Source organism: Rattus norvegicus, chromosome 4 (genome assembly GCF_021556685.1).
Source record: "Rattus norvegicus strain SHRSP/BbbUtx chromosome 4, alternate assembly SHRSP_T2T, whole genome shotgun sequence".
NCBI lineage: Eukaryota > Metazoa > Chordata > Mammalia > Rodentia > Muridae > Rattus > Rattus norvegicus.
In genome coordinates this window covers 146,968,584-146,993,576 of record NC_141537.1, presented here as the reverse complement: position 1 = coordinate 146,993,576, position 24,993 = coordinate 146,968,584, and the positions used below count along the sequence as shown (strand labels likewise).

The 24,993-nt window shown below is 40.4% G+C and overlaps 1 protein-coding gene across 7 annotated transcripts in view; it reads left to right on the top strand.

Moving 5' to 3' along the window:
• Rad18 (RAD18 E3 ubiquitin protein ligase) overlaps window positions 1-24,993 on the top strand; it is an 85,469-nt gene that overhangs the window by 3,134 nt on the left and 57,342 nt on the right. For 4 of the 7 annotated variants that reach the window (XM_087658154.1, XM_087658152.1, XM_087658153.1 and 1 more), the window contains exons 2-9: window positions 861-942; window positions 6,504-6,565; window positions 7,690-7,760; window positions 11,712-12,049; window positions 13,511-13,610; window positions 17,211-17,395; window positions 20,956-21,032; window positions 24,877-24,937. In XM_087658154.1, the coding sequence (XP_087514280.1) occupies window positions 861-942; window positions 6,504-6,565; window positions 7,690-7,760; window positions 11,712-12,049; window positions 13,511-13,610; window positions 17,211-17,395; window positions 20,956-21,032; window positions 24,877-24,937 (976 nt within the window). The remainder of the gene's footprint in view (window positions 1-860; window positions 943-6,503; window positions 6,566-7,689; window positions 7,761-11,711; window positions 12,050-13,510; window positions 13,611-17,210; window positions 17,396-20,955; window positions 21,033-24,876; window positions 24,938-24,993) is intronic. The other 3 variants (XM_087658156.1, XM_087658157.1, XM_087658155.1) reach the window with 1 other exon arrangement.

Here is a 24,993-nt window from a genome sequence, read left to right as displayed (position 1 = left end):
GCATCTGAAGTGTTGGTATTGCAGGTGCATTGACCATACCCTACCAGAGACTCTTTCAGTCTTGGGATTTATCAGTTTTTTGTACTGGCTGGTTTTGTGTCAACTTGACACAGGCTAGAGTCATCAGAGAGAAAGGAGCCTCAGTTGAGGAAGTGCCTCCATAAGATCCAGCTATAGGGCATTTTGATCAGTGCAGGAGGGGCCAGCCCATTGTGGGTGGTGCCAGTCCTAGGCTCCTTTCTCTTGCTCAGAGAGCAGGCTGAGCAAGCCACAGGAAGCAGGCCTGTAAGTAGCACCTCTCTGTGAGCTCTGCATCATCAGCTCTGCCTCTGGGTTCCATCCCTGTTTGAACCCATCCCGATTCCACCAGCAATGGACTATGATCTGGCAGTATAAGCCAAATAAACCCTTTCCTCCCCAACTTGCCTTTCAGGCATGGTGTTTTCATCTCAGCAAAGGAAACCCTAACTAAGACAGTCATGAACTTGTTCTTAAACTGTGTGTTAACTGCTTGTTGATATCTTCCACCAAGTGGTGACTGTGTGCAAGGATGTGTCTGAAGAGGTAGAAACACGGAAGAAGGGCAGGGATGCAGGAGCCCGTTGTGAGGGGCTAACACTGAGGCACAGGAACCTGCAGCTCCAGCTGTCTACAAAGCAAGTGGGAGAACCTGAAACTTGAACATTCTCAGGGAAGTTTGTCATGATCCTTTGTTGTTTATCTATAGTTAGATTTCAAATATGTGTCACTCACAAGTAAGTGTTATGTAATTAATTTTAGGTTCTAGAGGGAAAGTTGCATGCCAGGCATTGATTCTGCTGTTGATGTCCTGCTGACACACATGTGCTTTTGCATTGCAGACAATAGATGACTTGCTGCGCTGTGGGATTTGCTTTGAGTATTTCAACATTGCAGTGATAATCCCCCAGTGCTCTCACAACTGTAAGTACACTTTGTTTTTGTTAGTAAAAGCACATGATAGTTTTCGTTAATGCTGAAGACTGGTTCACTTACTCATTTTCATCTTTCATCCCTTCGCCTTGCGCTCCCAAGGTCTGTGCCGTCACCCTTTCTTGAATATGGCAATTTTTGTTTTTTATGTTTTCTACTACTCTCCCCCGCCCTGGACATTTCTATATGCCTTTTGTAGAATTTATGGTAGTAAAGATTTTGGTAACAGTATACGGTTATTTGCCGAGCTCTTTAGTAGGTTAAACTTGATGATATTTTTAGCAAGATGACAGATAAGTGGTTCAGCCACTTAGTGTGGAATTGTGAATTTTAAACCTCAAAATAATAAGAATGAAGATGGTTTTTAACATGGGATTATATCCCAGTAAACCTATCAGCAGTTGAAAATATGTCTAAGGTAAACCTTTGTTAATACGCTTAACCTATTTCCCGTCGTAGCACAGCACAGGAGAATGCACTCACCCTTCTGACCAGCTTGCTTTTGGGGAGCTGTGTCTACTACTTCTACCCAGCATTCAGAAGTATTATACTGCGTATTTCTAGTGGAAGGTTGTGGTGGGGAGCAGGACAGAGAAAATTAAAATGTAAAATGCAGTTTCTATTGAGTGAGTACCTTCTTTTTTTTTTATTCTGGTATAGCGGGAAAATTGTCAGTCAAACCATCATAACTCAAGCACCATCTGGATTCCCGTAGAATTCTCTCACTGAAGAGTACTACAAATCATTTTATTACTTAGCAGCTATGTGCTACCCAAAATAACTGGGCAATAGAATTGCTTATCTTCTTTATGAGATATTTTAAATGCTTATGAAAAGTTTATTCATCTCTTTACTTATTTGTTGGGCAGTAAGACTTAACCACACTCATGCATTCTTAGGCAAGTACTCTGTCATTCTCCTAAGTATTTTAATAGCTTATGGTTGTAGAGTTTAGTTAGACTGCCATTTTGGCCATCTAGTGTATTGACTATTTAGAGTTAAGATGTATTTTGTCCTCTGTTTTCAAGTTGATTTGTTTTGAAAGTTAAAAATCAATTCAATTTGGCTTAAAGGTAGTTTTATTGGAAAAGAGCTTTGACAGAAAGTTCTCTGAAGTCATAATAAGATGACAGCAACCGTCAGCTTTGCAGATACACCTACACTTAGCTCTTGAGTGCCACTTACCAAGTGGATGAGTTTGTAATTATTGCCCAGAATTTCTCTAAATGTAAGTCTGTTGAGGAGTTTTTACTTCAGAAAATAGTTCTGAGAATTAATATGCAGAACTTGACAAGGCTGTGGAAGATGGTTTAGTGAGTAAAGTGAGGATATGAGTTGTGACCCCTACTGCCCACTTAAAGGACGCTAGAACTTATAGACAAGACAGATGGATTCACTGTAGTCAGCCTTACTGGAAAAACAACAGTAACAACAGTGAATTTCGGGACCTTGTCTCAAAAAATAAGATGGAGATTGAGGAAGACACAGCATTGGCTCCATGTGTGCATACCCAGGCAAGTGCTTTTACATGTAATACACACACCAAAACCAAAACAAACCCCCCACTGCTTGGCCCATTGCTGTGATAAAACACCATGACCAAGGCAACTTAGGGAAGGAAGGGTTTATTTGAGGTTTAACCATCCTGGGAGACAGGAAGTCCATCACCGTCACAGTGGGGAAGTGTGACTGCAGACAAGAATAGCAGACGAGGGTTATAGAGGTGTGCAGAGCTGCAGTCCTGGATGGTGCTTGTTAACAGCTAAAACTAATCACTAAATTTTTACTGAATCAGTATGATTTAAAGTGATGCATTTTTTAATCCACTGAATTAATAAAAGTGAGAGTAGGGTCTGGGAACTAAATTAAAAGAGATAGCTATTTCTGTAGGTGCCTGAGCTCAGCAGGGATATTTAGGAATTTGTGACCTAAAATATTGCTTGGGAGACTTCTTACTGTGTGTCTTAGTTACTTTTCTCTTGCTGTGATAGGACACCATGGCCATGGCAACTTATAGAAGGAAGAGTTTATCTGTGGGTCACAGTTTTAAGAGGGTTAGAGTCCATGAGGATCGTGGTGGGAAACATGGCAGCAGGCAGGCAGGCAGGCAGGCAGGCAGGCAGGCAGGCAGGCAGGCAGGCAGGCAGGCAGGCAGCAGGCAGGCAGGCAGGCAGGCAGGCAGCAGGCAGGCAGGCAGGCAGGCAGGCAGGCAGGCAGGCGGCAGGCAGGCAGGCAGGCAGGCATGGTGCTGGAGTAGTAGCTGAGATGTCACATCTAGAGATGCAGCTATGAGGCAGAGAGAGCTAACTGGGAATGGCGTGAGTCTTTGATATTTCAGAGTTCACCTCTAGTGATATACCTCCTCCATTAAGCAATATTAACTAATCATATTTATATTAATTAAATATCAGTTATATTATAATTATATTAATCCATGTCTTCTAATCCTTCCCAAACAGTTCTACCAAGTGGAGACCAAATTTTCAAATATATGAGCCTATGGGGCCACTTTTATTCAAATTGCCACCCCTTAGGTTTGTGGCTGTCTAACAGTGTAAAATGCATTTAGTCCAGCTTCAAAAGTCCCCATAGTTTTTCACAAACTCAACATAGTTTAAAAGTTCAAAGTCTCTTTTTTTTTTTTTTTTGGTCTTTTTTTTTTTTTTTTTCGGAGCTGGGGACCGAACCCAGGGCCTTGTGCTTCCTAGGCAAGCGCTCTACCACTGAGCTAAATCCCCAGCCCCTTCAAAGTCTCTTTTGAAACTCAAGGCAGTGTTTTAATTGTAACCATCTAGAAACTCAAAATTAAAACGTGCATTACATAATTGTAACATACAGTGGCATAGGATAGACCTTATCATGCCAAAATGGAGGAAAAGGCTTATAGTGAGGAACTACTGGACCAATACAAGACTGAAACCCAGCAGGACAAATTCCAGTTTCTATAGCTTCATGTCTGATGTCAATGGATTGAGATGGTTCTTCTCTTCCAACTTTGTTCACTGCAGCCTTCTTTGCTCTGTGGCTAGTTCCATTCCCTGTACACAGCTAGCTCAACTTGGCAGATAGCCCATGGCTCTGGCACCTCTAACATCTTAGCATCTTCAACAGGGTCCAGGCTTCACTTTCACAGCTTTATGCAGTAGCCTTTCAGGAACTTCTTGCTGGGACTCCCCTGTCACATGCCTGGCCTCTAACCGTGGGTATTTCTCTTTGTGTCTTTGTTCCCTGAAATAATGACTCTGAGAATTCCTATATATGAATAAGTGCCTAAGCCAATAGCTTTGGCATGTTCCCTGACTAGCTCATAACTGAATTACCCGTTTATTCTGTTCTAAGTCCCACCACATGGTTGGTTAGTTATCTCTTCTCAGTTTCATGCAACCATTGCCTCAGTGTTCTCAGTGAATCTCACATGCCTATTTCCCTGAATTTCATCTTTCTCTGTGGGATGACCCACCTTCTAATCCTGCCTCAGCTCATTGATCATGGGCTTTTTATTGACAGGTAATGCTTCTGCATAGTGTGTAAAGATTTTCTCTACAGGCTTCAGTGGCTGTCTTTAGCCCTGAAGGAAGGTTCCACAACCACTTTACTTGTGTATCCTTATGGCTTGACAGCAAGAATTACATGGACAACTCTGCCAAGTTTCAGTGTTCCCTCAGGATAGAGCCTGGCCCCCTCCTCAAATTATATTTATAGAAGTTTTCCTTTGTTTTTAGCACCAGAAAATTCCTCAGACATTTTCCTTTTACAAAGTGGAGGCTTAGCTAGATGAAGTCTTGTTTTGAGTGCACCGTTTCCATTATTCTATTGTATAACAGGTCTTTCTTTAATCTTATCTCTTCAGCTTAGGCCTTGACTCTGACATTAAATTTTCTCCTTTTCAAACTACATTTTGTGTTTTTGCTCTTTTTCATTGTAGACCCAAGAGTGATTTCTAAGAACTACTTGACAGAATTAGTATTTGTCTTAAAGTCTCTTTTACCAAGGAAATTAATCCATTATTTTCAGTTTTGCCTCAGGCAAAATTTTAAGACCGGTATTGAAAGCAGTTACATTCTTTGCCAAAATATCACGAACTGTTGCAAATATTCCCTTCTGAAACCTTTTGAGCTGGGCCTCCATAGTCCACATAGCTCTCAGCATTATGGTCTTGTAAGCTTTTACTTGGATGGCCTATTAAACCCCACTTTACCTGCTTTCCTAGTCAGAAGTCCCAAAGCCTTCTCAGTTTCTCCAAAAAAACAGCATGATCAGGCCTATCTGAGCAGTACCCCACTCCTGATACCAACTTTGAGATCTGTCCAGCAGCTGTCAGTCACACTGCAGTGTTCTCTTTGGTAGTGGCTCCAGTACAGGTTTCTTTCTTGCTCCTGAGGTGCTTTCTGCTTGTGGTCTCTCCTTCGAGAGGTAATGCCTGTCTAGGTTTTCTGGGGGAGGGGGAGCAGTTTAGCCCGCAACCTTGCTTTTTTCCATGGCTCTAGGGAGAGTTGTTGGTTTTTCAGGTTGCTTAGCAAACTGAAGGGCCACTTCCAGCTAAATGGCAATGTCTAGCTTCTTTGCAATGCCTAGAAGAGCTACCCTGTTTTCTGTCTTGTTCTTGGCCATAATATTTCCCTTCCCTTTACCCCTTGGAGTACTGTTGTTGGAACTGGCAATACTTTTTTTTTTTTTTGTTTTTTTGTTTTGTTTTGTTTTGTTTTTTTTTTTTTGGTTCTTTTTTTCGGAGCTGGGGACCGAACCCAGGGCCTTGCGCTTCATAGGCAAGCGCTCTACCACTGAGCTAAATCCCCAACCCCCTGGCAATACTTCTTTATGAATACTTGCACCATCTAAATCATACTGTTTTTGCTGCTTCAGCTAAATGGGCTTGTTTTTAACAAGGCTCCTTAATTCACCTGAACTTAGGCTTTGTGTAAAGGAGCCATCATTGCACAGTTATAATAATAGAAGTGTCATCTATTATACCTCATAGTTTTCATTTTATGCTGCCTCAGGTGTGAAAAATTTAGTAGATACTGATTTCCTCCCTAACTGTAATGTAGCTGCCCCATACTTTGTTGGTTACTTGAGATTAAAAAACAAAAAACAAAATGACAGCAACAAAAAACAAGTCCATAGCCCTGTGCATTGTTTGGCCCCTGCCGCCCAAATGCTTGTTAAGCATGGGGTTGTGGGCCTCACAGTTTTAGGGTACATGTTGTGTCTGTATATCCCATTTTCAAGTGGGAAATACTAGGTATCTGTCATGTGTATAAAATAAGCTCAGAGCTTCTGTGTGTCCTTGTGGTTCACCAAGGGGACACAGAGGGAGTGGTGTATGCTTACAGAGTTGTGAGAGCTTAGGAAGTCACTACTTGAGGTGCTTTCTTTCCTTAATGGTGCCTTTTAGATATGCATGTAAATGCTGTGGAGCAAGAAGACCCTAGAAACTTGGAGTGAAACAATGCTGGAATATTCTAATCATTACCAGCATTGTGTTAAAAGTCAGATTCCTGCATTACTGAATAGCATAACTTCCTATGTTACATTTTTGTGTCTTTTTGCAGATTGTTCTCTCTGTATAAGAAAATTTTTGTCCTATAAAACTCAGTGCCCAACTTGTTGCGTGGTAAGTTTTATTCTTATTTTTTAAAATTTTGTTGATTAGGGCAATTTTTTTTTGCATTATGTACCCCCAAAAATGCATGGGATGATATGTAGTCACTGAATTAAATCATTTGAACATTTCCAGGAAAGATTTCTTAAGTATACATAAGGGACATGGGTTTTGTTCCACTTCTTATCAGGATTTTTGATACCCTAATGTAATGTACTTTAAGAAGTAAAAAGCTCTAATACTCTCTGATTCCTACAATTTGTGTTTTTATGGCTCTTAACTTTTTATAATTTCTCACTTTGTGTGCAAACTAATGGTGGGATTCTGTATGAAGGATTGGTGTGTGTATTTGTAGAGGAGGCAAGAGATTCATGGCAACTGGGCTCACCCAAGCCTCCCTGGTCTCTTACTGCCCTCCTAGACCAGCCCTTTCAGAACAAAAGTGAGAACAGAGAGAGAGGGAGATAAAGTGGGAAATTAAACTCATATCTGGGTAAAGAAAAAAGAGACACAGGTCTCTGGAAAAGGACGCTGCAGGGAGCTGGTATGACTACTATGGCCAGCAAGCACATTGTGTCAGATGTCATTGAATTTGTCTAAACTGTTTCCCCGTGTCAGAAATAGAGCAATTGAGGTCTGTCACGGCCTGCTGCCTTTGTTAAGGTGGACTAGCACCAAGGCTTCCAGATAGCATCATTGCTGCAGTATGGATGTTTCTCTTGTATTCCTGAGTTTCTTAGTTTTAACCCTCTTTGAGCTCTTACTGCCTCTCTCCCAGTGTTATTACTTAGAAGAGCTTCTCTGTTCTGTTTCTAAGTAATTTAGAGAAAACTAGAGTATTGGCATTTTAAAGAAAAATTGTGCTCATATTGAGTTTTGTCTTAGTTGGTCAGAGTAAATAGCAGATAGTTTTAACGTGCTTTTGAGAGCTGTTACCAGGCTTCCGGTTAGCAGGTCCTGATTCACTAGCTAAAGTTCTGTGCTAGTATGAGATGAATTCACCTTATTTTGAAGTTTTCCTGGAAGACTAGTGGGACAGAGAGCCCCAGGAGACAGGTCAGACATTTTCAAAAACAAGATTGCGGCAAGTTAATTACTGTTTTTGACCTTTTCCATCTGTTGTTTTTCTTTTCTAGGCAGTAACAGAGCCAGACCTGAGAAATAATCGCCTCTTAGATGAACTGGTAAAAAGCATGAGTTTTGCACGGTATGATTCAGTTTGGTGACTAACCTCTAACTGCCTTGCTCTTTATGTGTTACCCCCCACCCCCATCCCCTCTCGGTTAGGGAGTGCAGGGTTATGTACTGGAGCCAAAGAAGGGAAGTGGTGATAGCCACTGCACATGGGAGGAAGTTCTAGTAAGTAGTCATAAGAGTTTCTCTATCACAGAGTCTCCTATTTTGGAGACTTAAGAGTTAAAGTGTAGATATATTGGCACTTTATTTACAGTTGGTGTTGTGTTGCTTCTGGGATGTTCGCCTCTAAGTCTTTGTACTAAGTGGATAGTGCTAGAGAATATATGTGTCTATGCTGGTGTGTTTATTAACCCTTTGTGCACATATTTGTAATTGGTTCTGTTTGTTATATTTTAACCTATTAATTCTTAATCAGATTTACTCAGCATGTATAATGTGGTGTATTATGTGAGGCATGCAGCTGCTTCTTCTCTGTAAAGCTCTCCAACATAGCTGTGCTCTTTAGTTGCCAAATGGATGAATGTATGAATATGACTTTGGTCACTCAAAGGGATATAAAAAGGCATGTTTTACCAAACTTAAATTTGTTTTAATCATGTTGTTGGTTCACATGTCCATGTATAAGACTTCTTCACTGTTGGAACATTCTTGGAGAGACCTTACCTTGGCTCTAAGCATGTCTTCAGACTTCTAGTAGAATTGCACATTTTTAAAAATAGATTTGTATCATAAAAATGATTTTGTTTGGTACTCTGAACTCTTAATATGCCACTAGCTGGTTACCTATTTCTTTGTGGGGCCACATAACAGTATATTTTTCTAGAATAAGAAACTGTTTCTCTGATTCTCCTATTGAAGTCATCGCTTTCTGTATTGCATACTGTAAAGTCTCTTGTCTGTTAGTTTTTTTCTAGTTATGTGTGAATGTGATATGTGTACTTGTTAATGTGGATATATATGCACATGTGTGGGTCCACTTGCCAGAGATCAATATTGGATGGCTTCCTTTGATCATTCCTTGCATTTTGTGGGAGTGTCTCTCACTAACTTCAAGTTCACATAAACTTGAACTTTGTATAGGCTGACTAGCTACTAAGCTTTAAGGGTCTGCCTGTCTCTGTCTGGCCATTGTTGGGGCTGCAGGAGTACACTGCCAGCCCCAAAATTTTATGGTTCTTGAACTTAAGCCCTCTTATTTCCACCAAAGTCATAATGACTGAGCCATCTCCTGGACTTCTAGTTTTGTTTCATTTGTTTGTTTTGCTTTTTAAAATATATCTGTGTCTGTGTGTATTTGAAGGTCTCCAATGGAGTTTGTCATTCTCTTGGGCTTACCTACCTTGGCCTTACCATTCTTAGCATCATCCTTGAGGTGCATGTTTCTTAGATGTTGTTCATCATGTGTAGTGCTGGGGTACCTCATCTGCTAAATGAGTAGGGATAAAACAGAAGGTAATCGATACCATACTTGTTTGAACTCTGGTCTAAGATTGATGAGGGAAGAAGAATAATCTTATGATTAAAATGTAAAATATTTATATTGCTTGTTGATTTTATTTTTTGTCTTTCTCATCTACCATTACCATTTTATATGCCATTTGGATTTTTAAAAATTTAATATTCTAAATTGAATAATAAGTTATGGGAAATAATTTAAGTGGTTTCAGAATAAGGATGACGTTCTTTTACATTTTCTTTTGACCTTTGGCGTTCATTCTCAAAGAATACACTTTTTCTTGGCTCATTTTAAAGTAATATTCTTAGCCAGATTTAGTGGCTCACCTTCCTCCTGGCATTTGGGAAGTCAAGGCTAGAGGATCATGAGTTTGAAGCTAGCTTGGGTTACATAACAAGCCCTTTGACCCTTTGTTTTAGAGACAAAATTCTCCCCCTCCACCCCTCCGAGCTGAGGCCTTGCTCTTGCTAGATAAGTGTTCTACCACTGAGCGAAATCCCCAACCTACTGTTTTGAATATAACTTTAGATTTTTTTTTTGTTGTTGTTGTTGTTACATTTTGTTAGGAGAGCATCATTCCTAAGCTAAGTAGTAAAGTATTACTTCTTTGTTTTTTAACAGAAGCCAGTCTCTATGGCCTTGGTTATGAATTGTTTTGGTTAACTTATTCCAGTTTTAGCCCTGAGAATACTTTACTGTGGTCTTGTTGCTACTGTCTGCCATAGTCTTTATTGCCTTGAAATAAGAAAACCAAAACTCAACCAAGTTGTGGAATAAAGGCAAAAAAGTTATCAGTAGTATGCTGAAAGGATCAGTGGCGTCTTGCCTGTGCTTGAGTACTGTCTCCTCTTCTTTGCTATTGTGACAGGAAAGCTTTTTTCAGAACCTTCTTTGTACTAAGTCAGAGGCTGGAAGGAAGAGACTACTAAACACAGTGGCATTTTAAATTTGTTTCCTCCCTAAGACCATGATCCTTTCTTTCAATCTTCCTGCTTTTCCCTCCATCTGACTTCCTTCCTCCCTCCCTCCCTCCCTTCCTTCCTTCCTCTCTCCACCCTCTTGCTTAATCTCCCTCCCTCCTTTGCCTGCCTCTTTTTCTTGATTTCGTCAGATCTAGCACATTACGTAACTGACGTTAGACTTGAGTTAGAGTCTTCTTCGTCTTGAGCCTGCTGAGTGCTGAGATCATAGGCTTATGCTGCTACCCTTAGCCTAGTTTTTCTTTATTTTTTATCTTTTTTTTAGTTGTAGAAAAATTTAAATATACATGAAAGTATATTTAATGAGACAACCCTCTTACTTACCTTATATTTAACTTTTCCTATGAAAATGGAATGTAATCTTTGTATTCTTTGTTCCTGGCTCTTGTTTTTGGTCTTACCATTGACTCAGGACATTTTCTGCAGTTTTAGGAAAGATGGCTGTGGTAGTTATCTGTGTCTTGTTCAGTATGGGGACTGGGGGATGTCTCATTTGTTGTCACTGTTGATTGATACTAGTTGTGAATTTTTGTTTTGTTTTTAAGTAGCATTTTATCAAATAGTTCTAGGCCTGCCAGGGCTTTAGTGAGACCCTGTACAGAAAAAAAAAGAAGAGAGAAGAAAGGAAGGAGGGAAAGAAAGAAACAGTGCCTTGATAAACCCAGACCAGCAGGAAAGAAAAACTATACTCTTTGAAAGTTAGTGCGTTTTGTTTTGTTCTGACAAGCAGTTACATTACCAGTTCTTTGCTTTTGTTCTGTTAAGAGTTGGTGCATTGTATTATTAGATTCTATTTTAGTTTTACACACATATATAACATGCATATAGATGTAAACACACGCATGCGTGCACATTTGTGTGAACACACTCTGCAGAGTGAACCCTTTTCCTAAGGTTCGGCCTCTGACATCTTGCCTCAGTCCCGAGGTCTCCATGAGGGTATCCGACTTTGGCTGGCCTAAGCAGAGCATCTTTCTAACACTGCCTCTGTTACCTGTTCACCAATGTGTTTCCTACCAGGCTCCCTCCCACATGCCTAGCACATTGCTCTCTAGTTCTCATCATCTTTGCCCCGAATTGTGCTCTCTTCTCCCTGGTCAGGGAGGTGACTTTTCCTGCTTAGATGTCAGTTCAACTACAAATCCGAGAAAGTGCCTCCAGGTGAAGATGTTGGGTCAGTGTTGGTCACCTCATTTGTCTCTCCTCCCAGGGGCCACACTTTTGTGTGGCTTGTGTTGTAGTGCTAACTCTTATTTCATGTCTTTCTCCAGATTTTACTTAGCTGTTGAGGAGTAAGTCTCATGTCAGCAGCTAGAACCCAGTATCCTCTAAAGTCCTAGTAACCGCCTTTAGTTCTGATTTATCGCTTTATTTCTCATTTTAAAAGAAACGGTTTTAGTTTGGTTGTGATTGTGACAGAAGTTCTGTGTTTCAGAGGAACTAAGTATTAACTAGGAAGACTTAGTGGTTTAATATACCTTGGCATCTTCTTTACCTGTTGTTTGTTTGTTTTGTATGTTTCAAGGACTCGCCTGCTGCAGTTTGCCTTAGAGTCACCACCTATATCTCCTGTGTCTTCCACCTCAAAGAAGGTTGTAGTTAAGGTACATAATGTTGAAGCCACCCAACACCCTGTCAAACAGGGGAACAGGTTAATGGATAAGTTCCTGATTAGAGAAACTGGTGATTGTGTATCCGAGTTGTTGGGAAAAGAAAATGAGAGGAAATTCAGCCCTCAAAAAGAGATAAGCACCTCTGCTGATATTAAAGAGACAAGTCTCCTAGGAAAGACGGCACTTGGTCTCTCGGATGCTAATGGTCCTGTGACACCCTCTACATCCACTCTGAAACTGGATACTAAAGGTAGGAAGTCGTTTTTATATTTGCCTTTTATACTTAAGGAAGCCTCACTCATGTGGTATGAGATTAATAGGCAGCACTTTTAAGGGAGAGTAAGAAAGACTAGACGGGGTTTCACCTCACCATGTCTCAGGCATTGATGCAGGCCATGGATAGGGGCCTATTTTATTAGTTTATAGATTAGCAATCAGAATGATTATTGCCTAATAGTTGTAGAGTAAGTCTTGTATCAGCAGATAGAACCCAGTATACTTGTGGTAGCTTTCTGTTTTTAGCTTGGAATCCTATCACCTCATCTAGTTCCAGTTAACCCTTAAAGAGGCCTTCATTTTATACCACTGGTTGAACGTGTCCTTGCTGTTCTGCTTATAGCTTAAGACCCTTTGGCATATGACAGTACTTCAGGGAACCTATCTTATTTCCTGGCTCTCCCAGAATGTCTTGATATCCCACTCTTCTGCAGTATACTCACAATGGCAGAATAACTGAAGCCTGGCTAGATGTGCTGCCTGTTCAGTACATACCGATTGCCTGGTACATGCACTCCTCCTTTGTTTATATATTAGCTCAGGTGTTTTCATGGTGCAGTGGTACAGAGTGGCCTAATGGTGACAGAGCCAGAATGGAAACCCACAACCAATCTCTGTGACCTTACCTTTTACAAAGAATGTGTGTGTTTAGCAAACGCATACAGCCCCCAGTTGAAGGCCAGTAGTGTTTACTGGAAAATTGAAATTAGCTTATTAGTACTTATATTTTTAAGGTTTATTTTATCACTTTATATTTTTGATTATGCGTATCAACATCTCAGCCTGGAGATCGCTCCATCTGCAGTTTTTGTTGTGTTTTTATTTCACAGGGATATGTTTTCAATTCTTGTAGAATTTTTTTCTTTTTTATCCAAATAAAATCTTAGAATGAACCATCCCATGTAAAATAGATACAATTCTCTGTGTTCTATTAAAAGTAGGGAGTCTGGAGACTGGTGCCACAAGCCTTCCTTCTTTGGCCACTGCATTTTAATCCATGGTGGTGTGCAACTCCACAAAGCTGCAGCTTTAATAGCATGCACTTGGCCTGGGAGCAGGGCGGTCAGTAGTTCAGCCAGACCGTAAGAAGCCAGCGAAGCCTTGGTTGCGCATAGGTGGGACCTCATTAGAGTTGCTGAGATTGCTTCTCCTGTGTAAGGTGGTCCTAGGGCCTGGGGAACCCCAGCATTATGGTTTCCTAGCACCTTGTTTCTAGTCAGCTAACTCCCAAACCTAATTGTAGTCTCCAGGCCCAGGATTCTGATCATGTGACTTCCCAAAAAGTAGCTAGTTCCTAGGAACCAGTTTGCCTGCCTCCTTGCTCTTTTTTAAAGAGTGTATCAGCTGGGAGTCTGTCTTTTTTCTGAAAGATGTCAGTTTGTTAATTTTTACCCTTTCTGTGGCTAATAAAGTTTCTCCCTTTCTTTTAATGCAGTGTCTTGTCCTGTTTGTGGGGTCAGCATTCCAGAAAATCACATCAATAAGCATTTAGACAGTTGTTTATCACGGGAAGAGAAAAAGGAGAGCCTTAGAAGGTGAGAAAGCTGGGCCCAGCCTCTGGCCTGCCTTTGCATGATGCCTCTGTGCTTGATAGGTGTGGGTCAGAAGCAGGACTCCTTTGTCCTGGGGACTTGCACTCCGCTTTCCTTCCTGCGTGAGTTTTCCTTTAATGCTGGTTTCCTCTCCATCCTCCTTTTCTTTCTTCAGCTCACCTCTGCCATATGTCAGTAGCAGATTAGCGCTTCCCACTGCTACATTATGACTTAGAGAAACTAGAGACTTAGAATTCATTTATCTTTTAAACTTTCTTTTTAAAGTTCTCAAATGGTCATGCAGAGAGAGGCCTTGCCAAAGAGAGCAGGGACAGCTTATATTTGAAGAATATAAATCTTTCATTGGTTCTTAGGATGTTTTAATATTTTAAATCTTTAAACAATTAAAAATGTAATGTTTTAAGTATTAATTTAAGTCAGTCCTACTGTTTATTTGTCTATTTGTCTGTATATGGTGCTAAGAATTGAATCCTAGTGAGCTTTTTCAAAAATTATTTTTTGAGGGCTGGAGAGAGATGGCTCAGTGGTTAAGAGCACTGACTGTTCTTCCAGAGGTCTTGAGTTCAAATCCCAGCAACCACATGGTGGCTCACAACTATCTGTAATGGGATCTAATGCCCTCTTCTGATGTATCTGAAGACAGTTGCAGTGTATTCATATACATAAAATAAGTAAATCCTTTAAAAAAATATTTTTTAATAGGCTGTTCAATAGCTTAATGATCCCCTGTAAAAATGATGCAGAAAAATATTTTTAGCTAAGTATAGTGATATGTGCCTGCAATCCTAGCATTCAGGAGGCTGAGACAGGAGACTCAAGGGTAGTAAAAATGACTGAAATGTAGGTTATCTTTGGCTACACAGAGCCATTCCAGCCCTGTGCTTCTAATTCCTCTTCCTTGCCGGAGGGTATATGTGGAATGTAATGACCTCTCTCCAAAGCACCGGGAGATGACATTCCAAGAAGGTGTGAGGTTGGGATTTGTGCCTAAACTACTGTGCTGCTTTGCATCCTTTGTGTACCAAAGTCACCAAATCTGGAAGAGTCCACTTGTGTGTTCAAGGAGTGATGTTTTAATTGAAGTGTAATTGCAGGGCTTTGAGAATTGCAGGGACTGGTGGAGACAATAAAGAAACAGAAGGGTCAGGTTTGAGCTTGGCAATGGTAGATGTAGTTGGGAGGAAGCATGGGCAGCAAGGTCAAAGGAAGATTTTATTTTTAAAAGCAGGGTATAGACCTCAATCTTCTGCATTATCAGGCAGTAACAGGACAGTGGTAAGCACAGGGAGTGAAGTGGGGTAAAGTTGGAGACAGTCAGTGAGAATTCAGAGAGCTGTGGAAAAGTCAAGGGGGCTAAAGACTTTAGTGACTGGAGAGTGGATCAACTCTTTATGTTCATCTGTTTTGAGGAATATTCTCCGAAAAGCATTCTCTCAGAAGGCAGGACTATCTTACTGTTTTACTTATTAAAACTAAAAAGGCGCCACTCAGTTTTTCTGAGTCAGTTTGGAGTGAACGCAGGTTCATGGGGCAGGCTGTACTGCTGTAACTTAGAAAGGCTGAAGTGGCGATGCGCTGTTACCTCATGGCACAGGCTCTCGTTGACCCCAAGCCTGGGCAGCACTGTGCCCCCGAGGACTGCCTTCCGATATCCACAGCTTGTTGACGGGAATAGGACTAGACACTCCTAGTCTTAAGATCTTACTAATTAATTTGCTGTTGTAATTTTGTTACTTAGTTAGAGGGAATTTGGGTAATCCAAGGAGATATCCCAGGATGACTTTAAGCCGTGATCTCATCCACTGCTTTCCCCCTTGTGTTTCACCCCAGAAAATGAGTTGGACGCAGCAGAGCTGAGTATTTTCTCCCTGAAGAGTAAGAAATTTGTACTGATGGTCTTGTTTGGATTGTTCTCTTTCTAGAAGGCTCTACCGTATTCTCTAATGCTTCTAGCTCCGTCCAGTGGCGTTCCAAATCTGGCTGCACAGAGAGCCTTGCCAGTGGGTCTCCAGTGCAACTTAGAGCTAGCCCATACCGCATCACTCTCAGTAGACTGCTGAGAGAGAGATCTTAGACCTGAGACAGACAGCTGCTGGTGTCGGTTGTGTTTTACAATTCCTAAATTGGCTTTACAGCACCAAAGATCATTGCTGAGTATGGCTGATAACCCAGACCCCATCCTGTGTGGAGTTGTCGTTTGGTTCAGAGCAGAGCTCTTTTCTATTGATGTCCTGGTTCTGAGACCCCTGACTTGTGATACTCAGCTTCACTGAGTCAACATAGCAACGAACAGTGTCATGTCATTCTTGGGGAAATGTTTCTCTGGCTTTAGTTTCTCAAATTCTTGATAGAGCTGATCGACATCTGGTGGGGTTTTCATTGTGAAGGCCAGTGAACAACACTGTAGATATTTATCAGAATTTCATAGTTGTAAATGTAATAGTCTGTCCTTGATAAAATAAATGTTTTAGTTAGAGACTTAATGAGTCACTCCTTCCTTGGTGCTTGTCATAAACACTGTAAAATGATTCAGTTGTTGCTACCTACTGTGATTTTATTTTACCATAATTTCATCAATCTTGTGGAGTCCAGTTGGATACCATTATAAGAACAATTTTGGAAAAATACACTCTTTTGAAGTTGCAGTCCTCTTACAATTACTAAAGTGATTTCTGGCTTTCAAACTTTCCTGATGGAGCATAAAAGAGATAATTTAGTCAGGAAATGATTCTCGTGTGAGTAGAACTGTTGTGTCTATACATGACTATAATAGTGCTCTCAGTATGACCTTTGGACCACTGCATCAGATTCACCTTGGGAAACTGGAAAGTAAAGACTCTCAGTTTCCACCTTTAGGACTGTACCATGTAGATGGATGCTGTGGGACAGTGACCGAGCATCGTCATTTCAAACAGTCTCTCCTGGTAGTTCTGAGGTCCTCTAAAATTTGAGAAGCACAGCCTTTTGTAAACTCTCTTTGCTTATTTTTTAAAGAATCTTTTTCTTTTAAACACTCCTAGTCTTAAGATCTTACTAATTAATTTGCTGTTGTAATTTTGAAATGATTGCAGTTGTGAAGACCACTTTGAAAACTGCTTATTATTATCTAATTGCCCTTAGGGCCGACCTCTAGTCGGAATGCTTATGCTGACACCCTACTCATCTATCTACCTTTGTGTGGTGTGGGTATGCATGCTCATGTGTGGGTACATGTATATGTTAGCATGTGTGTGAGCCAGAGGTCAACCCTGGGTATCATAATCAGGAGTCTGCTCTATCTTGTTCTTTGAGGCAGAGTCTCTCATCGGGGCCTGCCTGGCCTTGGTCAGTTAGGCAAGCTAGCTAGCAAGCTCTAAGGATGCCTCTGTTTCTATCTCCTCAACTTTTTATATGGATGCTAGAGACCAAACTAATGCTTATGAAGCAAGCACTTCATTGACTAAACTATTTTCCCATCCCCCTTTTTTTTTATCTTAATGTCTCAAATATTTTTCTAGTCAGTCAGGTGTTAGGAAGGTAAATTACTGTTTTATCTGAGAATATTTGATAATTCACAAGGTCTTTCTTGTTTGTTTGTCTTAGTTCTGCTCACAAAAGGAAGCCATTGCCCAAAACTGTGTATAACTTGCTCTCTGATCGTGATTTAAAGAAAAAGCTGAAACAGCATGGCTTATCTATTCAAGGAAACAAACAGCAGCTTATTAAAAGGCATCAGGAATTTGTGCACATGTATAATGCCCAGTGCGATGCTTTGCATCCTAAATCAGGTAAAGTAATACACCTGTGCTCATCTCTGGAAAAAGTAAGTATGTAGCTCAGAGATTTTTAAACCACAGAAAGAATTTTAATAAGTACCTTTGTGGTAGTAGATAAGATATGCAAATGAATTTTAGGAGCTGCCTGTAGAACACTGTGCTAAGGCAGTCTTCCTCTCAGGCTGTCTCATAGCCCCAGGTCTCTTCTCAGAGGAATCATTGTTGGCAGTTTTGAGTATCTTTCCAGAGATCGCAAGGTGGTAAAGAGTGATCTAGAGTCCTACACTCCTACTTTATTCTGAGTAACTGTGAACAAGTCACATCTGTACTTCAGTCTTATCATCCATAGAGTGAGGACTACAGTCCTACATGCTGTATGTGCCTTAGCAAGCTGTGAGAACTCAGTGGATGTTTCCATTGTGGTTATTATACATAGACAGCTGTCCTTAGTTGGCGCTGATTCATTAAAATGTCAGTCTCTTCACATAGTCTTCCCTCAACCATGCATTTTGGTGTTCTTTATAGGTAAGAACATTTAGAATTGCTTTGTTTAAAACCAAGAAGAATGATCTAAAAACCGAAAAATACATGGTGTAAATTTTCATAAAGTGATGATGCCTCCCAAGATTACTGTGACTATCCCCGAATCCCTCTGCCCCCAAGCCACTGGCTGTCTTAGACTTTGTAGACCAGACTTGCCTCAAACTCACAGAGATCCACCTGCCTCTGCCTTCCCAGTGCTGGTAACATGTACCACCACAGCAGCAGTCTGTCCAGCAGTTTACGCAAGCTAGACCTCTTTTTTTCTTTTTAAATTGTACATTTTTTATATTTTTCTGTTCTGCTTTCCATGAATTAGGATAAATGCATTGAGCAGTAGCCATGCTGTAGCCTAAATGTTATACTACGGTAAGATTTCTTCCACCAAACAAAGCCTATTATTTTTTAATTCAACCTCACCGAAATAGTTAAGATTGCAGAACACAGTCAGATTCTTTGATGGAGCATGATACAAATGGCCTCTCCTAGTTCTAGTCCTTAGAGCTCTTGTTGCTCTCTGAGCCCTCTTGTGTACAGCCTTATTGTCTTTCAGCATTCTGGTCTCCCTCTTTCCAATCACAGTGGCCTATCGAGCTGTCCTAAAGAGTATTCTAGGACTCTAGCCTGCAGCCTTTCACTCTTGTACAGTTCTTCTGCATGCTACTTCCAAAGGCCTGTGAACAGTATGACATGACCAGTTTTATCACAATGACTTCATTGTTCTATCCACATTTTTGGGTTTTTTTTGTTTTTGTTTTGGTTTTTTGAGACAGGGTTTCTCTGTGTAGCCCTGGGTGGACTAGCTCTGTTGTCCAGGCTTGTCTTGAACTCAAGAGATTCACCTGCCTCTGCCTCTCACAAACCAGGGTTAAAGTCATGTACCACCAGACCCATCTTGTTCTTTTACTAACTTATTGTAGCAGTTACTTTTCTCGTTGGTATGATCAAATAGCTAAGGAGCAACTTGAAGAAGAGAAGATTTATTTCAACTCATTCATTGCTGACATGCTGACATGGTGGGAAGGGAGGGCAAAGACTATGATTTGAGTGTGCAGCTGGGACTCCTACCATCTCAGCATGGCAGGAAACAGAAAAACGGGAGTGGTGGCATTCTGTAGACACAGCATGCAACTGATGCTCCTGTGTCTGAGCCTCTCAGTGTTTTTAAACTTTCTTGGAAGCCACCCTTGGCCTTTTGCAATCCATCAAAAAGTTTAGCTGGGATCTTACTCATTTTAGGTCATTGCAGTCTATCTCCTGGGGATTGCTTTTTGTCATCTGGTACTCTTGGTCCATCCCAGTCTTGCTACCTCTTTTGGGATTTTAGGGCATGTACTTGCTGTTTAACTTTATCTCTGGCAGAGTCAAGCAAAATTATGGTTGGATAGATTGCCTAGTTTTTCCTTGTCATTATAGTGCGTGGGATGCTGTTGTTAGCTCTCTACATCCTACACAGAATTAGAAGTCTTTCTGAAGATAGCTTAAGCCCTTAACTTGTACCCAACTCTAATAATATAATATAATATAATATAATATAATATAATATAATAAATATAATACAATACATAATATTTCTTACTACTGTAGAATGTTTCAGAATAGTACTGGTGTTAATGGTTTGAATAGAATGAGAATACTTTTGCTTTTGTATTATGCCATGACTCAGAAGACTCATAGGAGTTGAACATTTCTTGTTTACAGAAATATTGTCTACATTATTTCTACCAGTTTTTCAATATTAAGGAGGCAGATACAGCTTAGTGCTTAGAGAAGAAAATCTTGTAAGTGAAACAGTTGCTTGAGTTTTGAAATAGGCTTGAGTAGAGTTATTTGAAGTGGGGATAGAGGAGATTGAAGTGGGTGTAGAGGAGAAGCACTCATATCTCCTCCATGTATCTACCCTCCAACATAAACAATTATCAAGCAATCCTAGCGTTTCTATGTGGCATTTTAAGCCTCTCTATAGAATATATTGAAGTAAATTCCAAACTTAATATCTTCTTATATTAACTGTGTATAGATGAATGTCGGTTCTTATTCTGTACCTCATGTACTTTAATAGACTGACTTCTGATACAGAAAGGCAGCATTTGCAAAATCTGCACCATTCGTGTTTAAAGAAAGGTATTTAATATATGACAGGACATTTGATCTCCTTGCTATGAGTGGTTGGAAATTGCTTTCACATACGGGTTTTGGAGGCAAGGGCATGTCCCTTGGTATTTGCAAAGCTCTCCTTGCCAAGTTTTCACTACATCTAATATATTAGAGTTAGAGTGGATATCCTCTAAGAACTTAACTCATAATAGTAAATTAATTTTCATATTTCATTAAAATGACTGTTTTTATATTAAGGAGAGAAGGTGGAAAATTACATAGTATACAGTTTTATTTTGATACGTAGATGAGTAGCTACATGTTAAAACTCCATATTCTTCATTTAATGTCCTGCTTTGAAATATTTCTAAACTTACTGTTTTAATTATTGTTCTATTGTAATGAAACACCAAGACCCAGGCAACTTATAAAAGGAAGCACTCAATAGAAGGTTTGCTTACAGTTTCCGAGAGTGAGCCCATGACCAACACGGCAGGAGGCATGGTGGCTGGCAGACAGCACAACACTGGAACAATAGCTAGAACTCACATTGATATGCAAGATTTAGGCAGAGACAGAGAGAGAGAGAGACAGAGAGACAGAGAGACAGAGAGACAGAGAGAGATAGGTGTACTGGGCCTAAGTGGACTTTTGAAACATCCAAGCCCAGCCCCAGAGACATACCTCTCCAATAAGGCCACATCCCCTAATCCTTCCTTAACATTTCTATTAATTGAAGACCTAGCATTCAAATTTATGAGCCTGTGGAGGCCATTTTCCTCCAAACCACTACACTTATTTTTGAAAATTTGCAAAAATGAAGATAGAAATCTGCATGTATCTACCACCTGTCTTGCTGTACTATACCTCACATAGGCATAGAATGATGATCAGAAAGCGTGATTGTTTTCTTTTCTTCCTGCTTATTTTAATAGCTGCTGAAATCGTCCAAGAAATTGAGAACATGGAGAAGACCAGGATGCGCCTTGAAGCAAGTAAACTCAATGAAAATGTACGTTGAGTCTTTTTCTGTATTTATGTAGGAGTGCAGAAGGAAAAGTTGAATTGAACTTTTAAAATTAAGAGCCAGCCTTTGTGAATTCTTTTTGGTAGAAAATGTACTGGAACACGTTGCTATTTAGAGTATTAAGACTTCCGTACAGCTCATGTTTTTGGATAATGTCTGTGTTTAATAGACTTACAGCATAAAGTATAGCCTCACGTAGAGGTTTTCTTGTAAGCTGGAGTCATGTAGAAAAAGCCCATGTTGCTTCTGCTTCCTGTTCTGCCATGAGGTGAGGATGCCCCACTTCCATATACTCCTGCCACTGTGGTGCTCTGCCCTGGTGTCTGCGGCCAAGCACCCATGGTCTGAACACTGAAACCATGTGAACCATTAGCTAGGTAAATGGGCATGTCACCAGAACACATTGAAAGAAAAGGAAAAATAAAAATCATCTAAGATTTAGAATCTTTATACATACCTTGTACAATCATAAACATTAAGAGTGAATTCTGGGTTTACTCTGCTATTCTTGATGACTTTTGTAGCTCTTAGGAGACCTGGACCAGAGTTCACATTAACCAGCAACATAGCTTTCAGAGTTACCTTCCAAGTTTCTGTGAATCATAGGCCAACGTTTAATAATCTGATTTAAAGGAAGCAGGCACTTATATAGCTACAACACAATTGCCTACCATCTAGGAAGTTTAATATAATATTCTTAAGATGATGTTTTTATGGACCCCTGTTCACATGTGTGGGCACATGAAGAAACCAGACAAGGGTGGTAGATCTCCTGGAACTGGGGTTAGAGGCATTTCTGAGTTGCCTGATAAGGGTACTGAGAACTATGCACAGGCCTCTGAAAGAGTAGCAAACTCAGAAGAGGAACTTCTGAGCTATCTCTTTAGCCTGCTATTGTCATCATCGTCATCATCATCATCATCACCATCATCTCCTTTTCCTTGTCTTCCTCTTCTCTTTCCTCCCTTCTCCTTCCATCTTCTTTTTTATATATTTTTTTGAGATAGGGTCTCACTTTTTAGTCTCGCGTGGCCTGGAACTCACTATATAAATCAGGCTGGCTTCAAACTCAATAGAGATCTACTCGTTGCTGTACCCAAATCACTCTACTCAAATGGTCCTGGCAGTGGCAGCGCCTGTTCCTCACTACCCACCCCAATGTTCTGGGTTCTTGAATGAAAGTCAGTCAGTCTGTCTGTCTGTCTGTCTGTCTGCCTGCCTGCCTGCCCCCCCCCCCATTTTAATATTCCTTAAACAGCTCGGTGGCTAGGCTACTTCCAAACCTCCATGTGGCTAATATACTCCCCTCAGATATTCCCGAGTTATTACTCACTAAAACCTATATTCCCTCTTGGCTGCCCTGTACTCATACCTGCAGCCCTCTTGGGCTGAGTTCCCCAGCACCTACATGATGGCTATGTTCTATGTCCAGCACACCTCAAGCATGGCTTCTACTTCTTTCCCAGCATGGGAGCTATCTCTTTTCTGCTCCTCCCTCAGTCCCTTGCCGGGGAATCCTAAAGTCCTGCCTCTTTCTCCCTGCCCAGCTGCCCACTGGCAACTTTATTTACCAATCAAAACTAATTTGGGGCAGGGTACCTCAGCATATGTGCAAATGTGTGAATTCTCCTGCAATTTTGGGGACCAAATTAACATACAGCATTAGACCAAATCCACAACATCCTCTGCCTCCCAAGTACTGGTATTAAAGGCATGTGCCAACAATCCCAGCTAATGAAATAATACTCTTTTTTGTTTGTTTTATTTTTAAATTTTCCTTTTTTTAAAATATTTTAATCAATTTGTTTTCTTTCCCCAACTCCTCCCTACTTAATAATTCACCCAACTTGATGTTCCAACATTAAAAATCCAAGAAACACAACAAAAAACTCAGAAAAACTAAAAGAAATAGAATAAGACAAAAAATAATAAAACAGAGTACACAAACAACAAAACACCAACCCCATGGAGTCTGTTTTGTGTTGGCCGTCTACTTCTAGGCGTGAGATAGCCCTGGAGTGTGGGCATGAGTGACACTCCATTGGAGAGAACTGACAATCCCTTTGCGAGTAGGTATCAATTGTGGATAGCTTCGTGGTTAGAGGTAGGGCTTTATGTTCACTTCCCTTTTCTCAGTGCTGCAATTTTGTCTGTTTTGAACTTGTGCAGGTCTTGTGCATGGTGCCACAGTCTCTGAATGTATAGATGTATTAGTCCTGTTGTGTCTGGAAGATGCTTTCTTTGGAGTTATCCACTACCTGTAGCTCTTAAACTCTTCCCACTTACTCTTCTGCATAGATCCCGAACTTTGAAGGGAGGGATTTGATGAAAATATCCTATGTAGGGCTAAGTGTTCCGAAGTCTCTCACTCTCTGACCATTGTCCAGTTGTGAATCTCTTTGTTAATTACCATCTACTACAAGAAAGCTTTTCTGATGAATGTTGAGTAATGCTCTGATATACGGTGTATCACTATGTCATTAGAAATCATTTTATTGCTGTGTTCCATTAACAGATTAATAGTGGGCTTCCCTAGGCCCATAGTGTATCAGTCTGAAGTTCTTGACCACTTTAGTAGGGTCATGAATGTGCTCCAACTAATGGAGTGGGCCTTAAAAATAATTTTAAAAAGTGGTTGGTTATTCTTGGAACCACTGTTATTCCTGGAGTCTGTGCCACTCTGTACCAGTATATCTGTAGGCAAGTCTCTGTGGTAGGTTGCAGGGTTTGAGTGATATTGATAATTACTTTACTTTTCTGCTAATTCAGTACCATGAACTCTAGTCAATAGTCAGGGGTGTAGCTTTAAGCTCAATTTCTGTTTCATTGATATAAGTTGTGTCTTCGATAATAGGGCCATCAGGCAATAGGGAATAACCAGTAACTTTGACAACAACTTGTAATGTTTGGAGGTGTCTGTGAGGTCCCTTTGGTTTATATGTGTTTCGGTTTTTGGTATTTTCGTGTTTATTTTTTATCAACTATTTTGAGTTGGCTACAGATGCCTTACATATTTTATTGGATTTTTCTATTTATGGGAAGAAGGAAAACTTTAAATCTCTTTACAAATGAGTCTCACCTTGGCTTTAAATTCGTGACTATTGCCAAGGTGCTTAGTAACATGAACATTTGTTAAATTATGTAAACAACTAGGGCTGTAGATGGCTCAGCAGGTAAGGCCACATGGTGTCTAAGCATGTGAGCTTGAGTTCAAATCTCAGCACTCATGTAAAAGGTCACACATGGCTGTGTATGCCTGTGACCCAGTGTTGGGGAAGGAGGGACAGAGGACTCCTGGGACTTCCTGCTCACCAGCTAAGCTCCAGGTTAGTGAGAGACCCTGTCTCAAGAAAATACGCAGAGAGCTGAGAGCAGGGCACTCAGTGTTCTCTGGTCTCCGTATGAGCACAGGCATGCACATCCATACCTACTTGCATAAAGCACCACATACACACTCAGGCACATAGCCTAAATCATGTACACAACCTCTCAGACTTCACCGTAATATTGTTAAAGTAGAAAACAGTATTTAACCATGATGGGATTTCCTTTCTGATACCACTGGGTTTGAGGGAGAGTCTGTTCATCACCCTCCACACACTTTTTAATTAAAATCTGTTGATGAAAAAGAAGTGCTAAGTTAGACTGTACTGTTTATAATTATAAAATATGAAGCGGGAAACAAACACGCAGGTTCTACACAAAGATCTCTCTTTGTGTTGGGAAAAGCCACAGTTGAGATTTCGAAACTTGGGCACTGATTTCTGTTTTTGTCATGTTGGATGGATGGAATTCTAAAGATTCTTCTTCTTCTTTTTTTTATTTTTAGGTTATGGTTTTTACAAAGAACCAAACAGAGAAGGAAATAGAGGAAATTCACAGTAAATATCGTAAGTTGTAAAAACATGTACTTATTGTAAAGAACTTAAGTTGCTGTTTTACATCT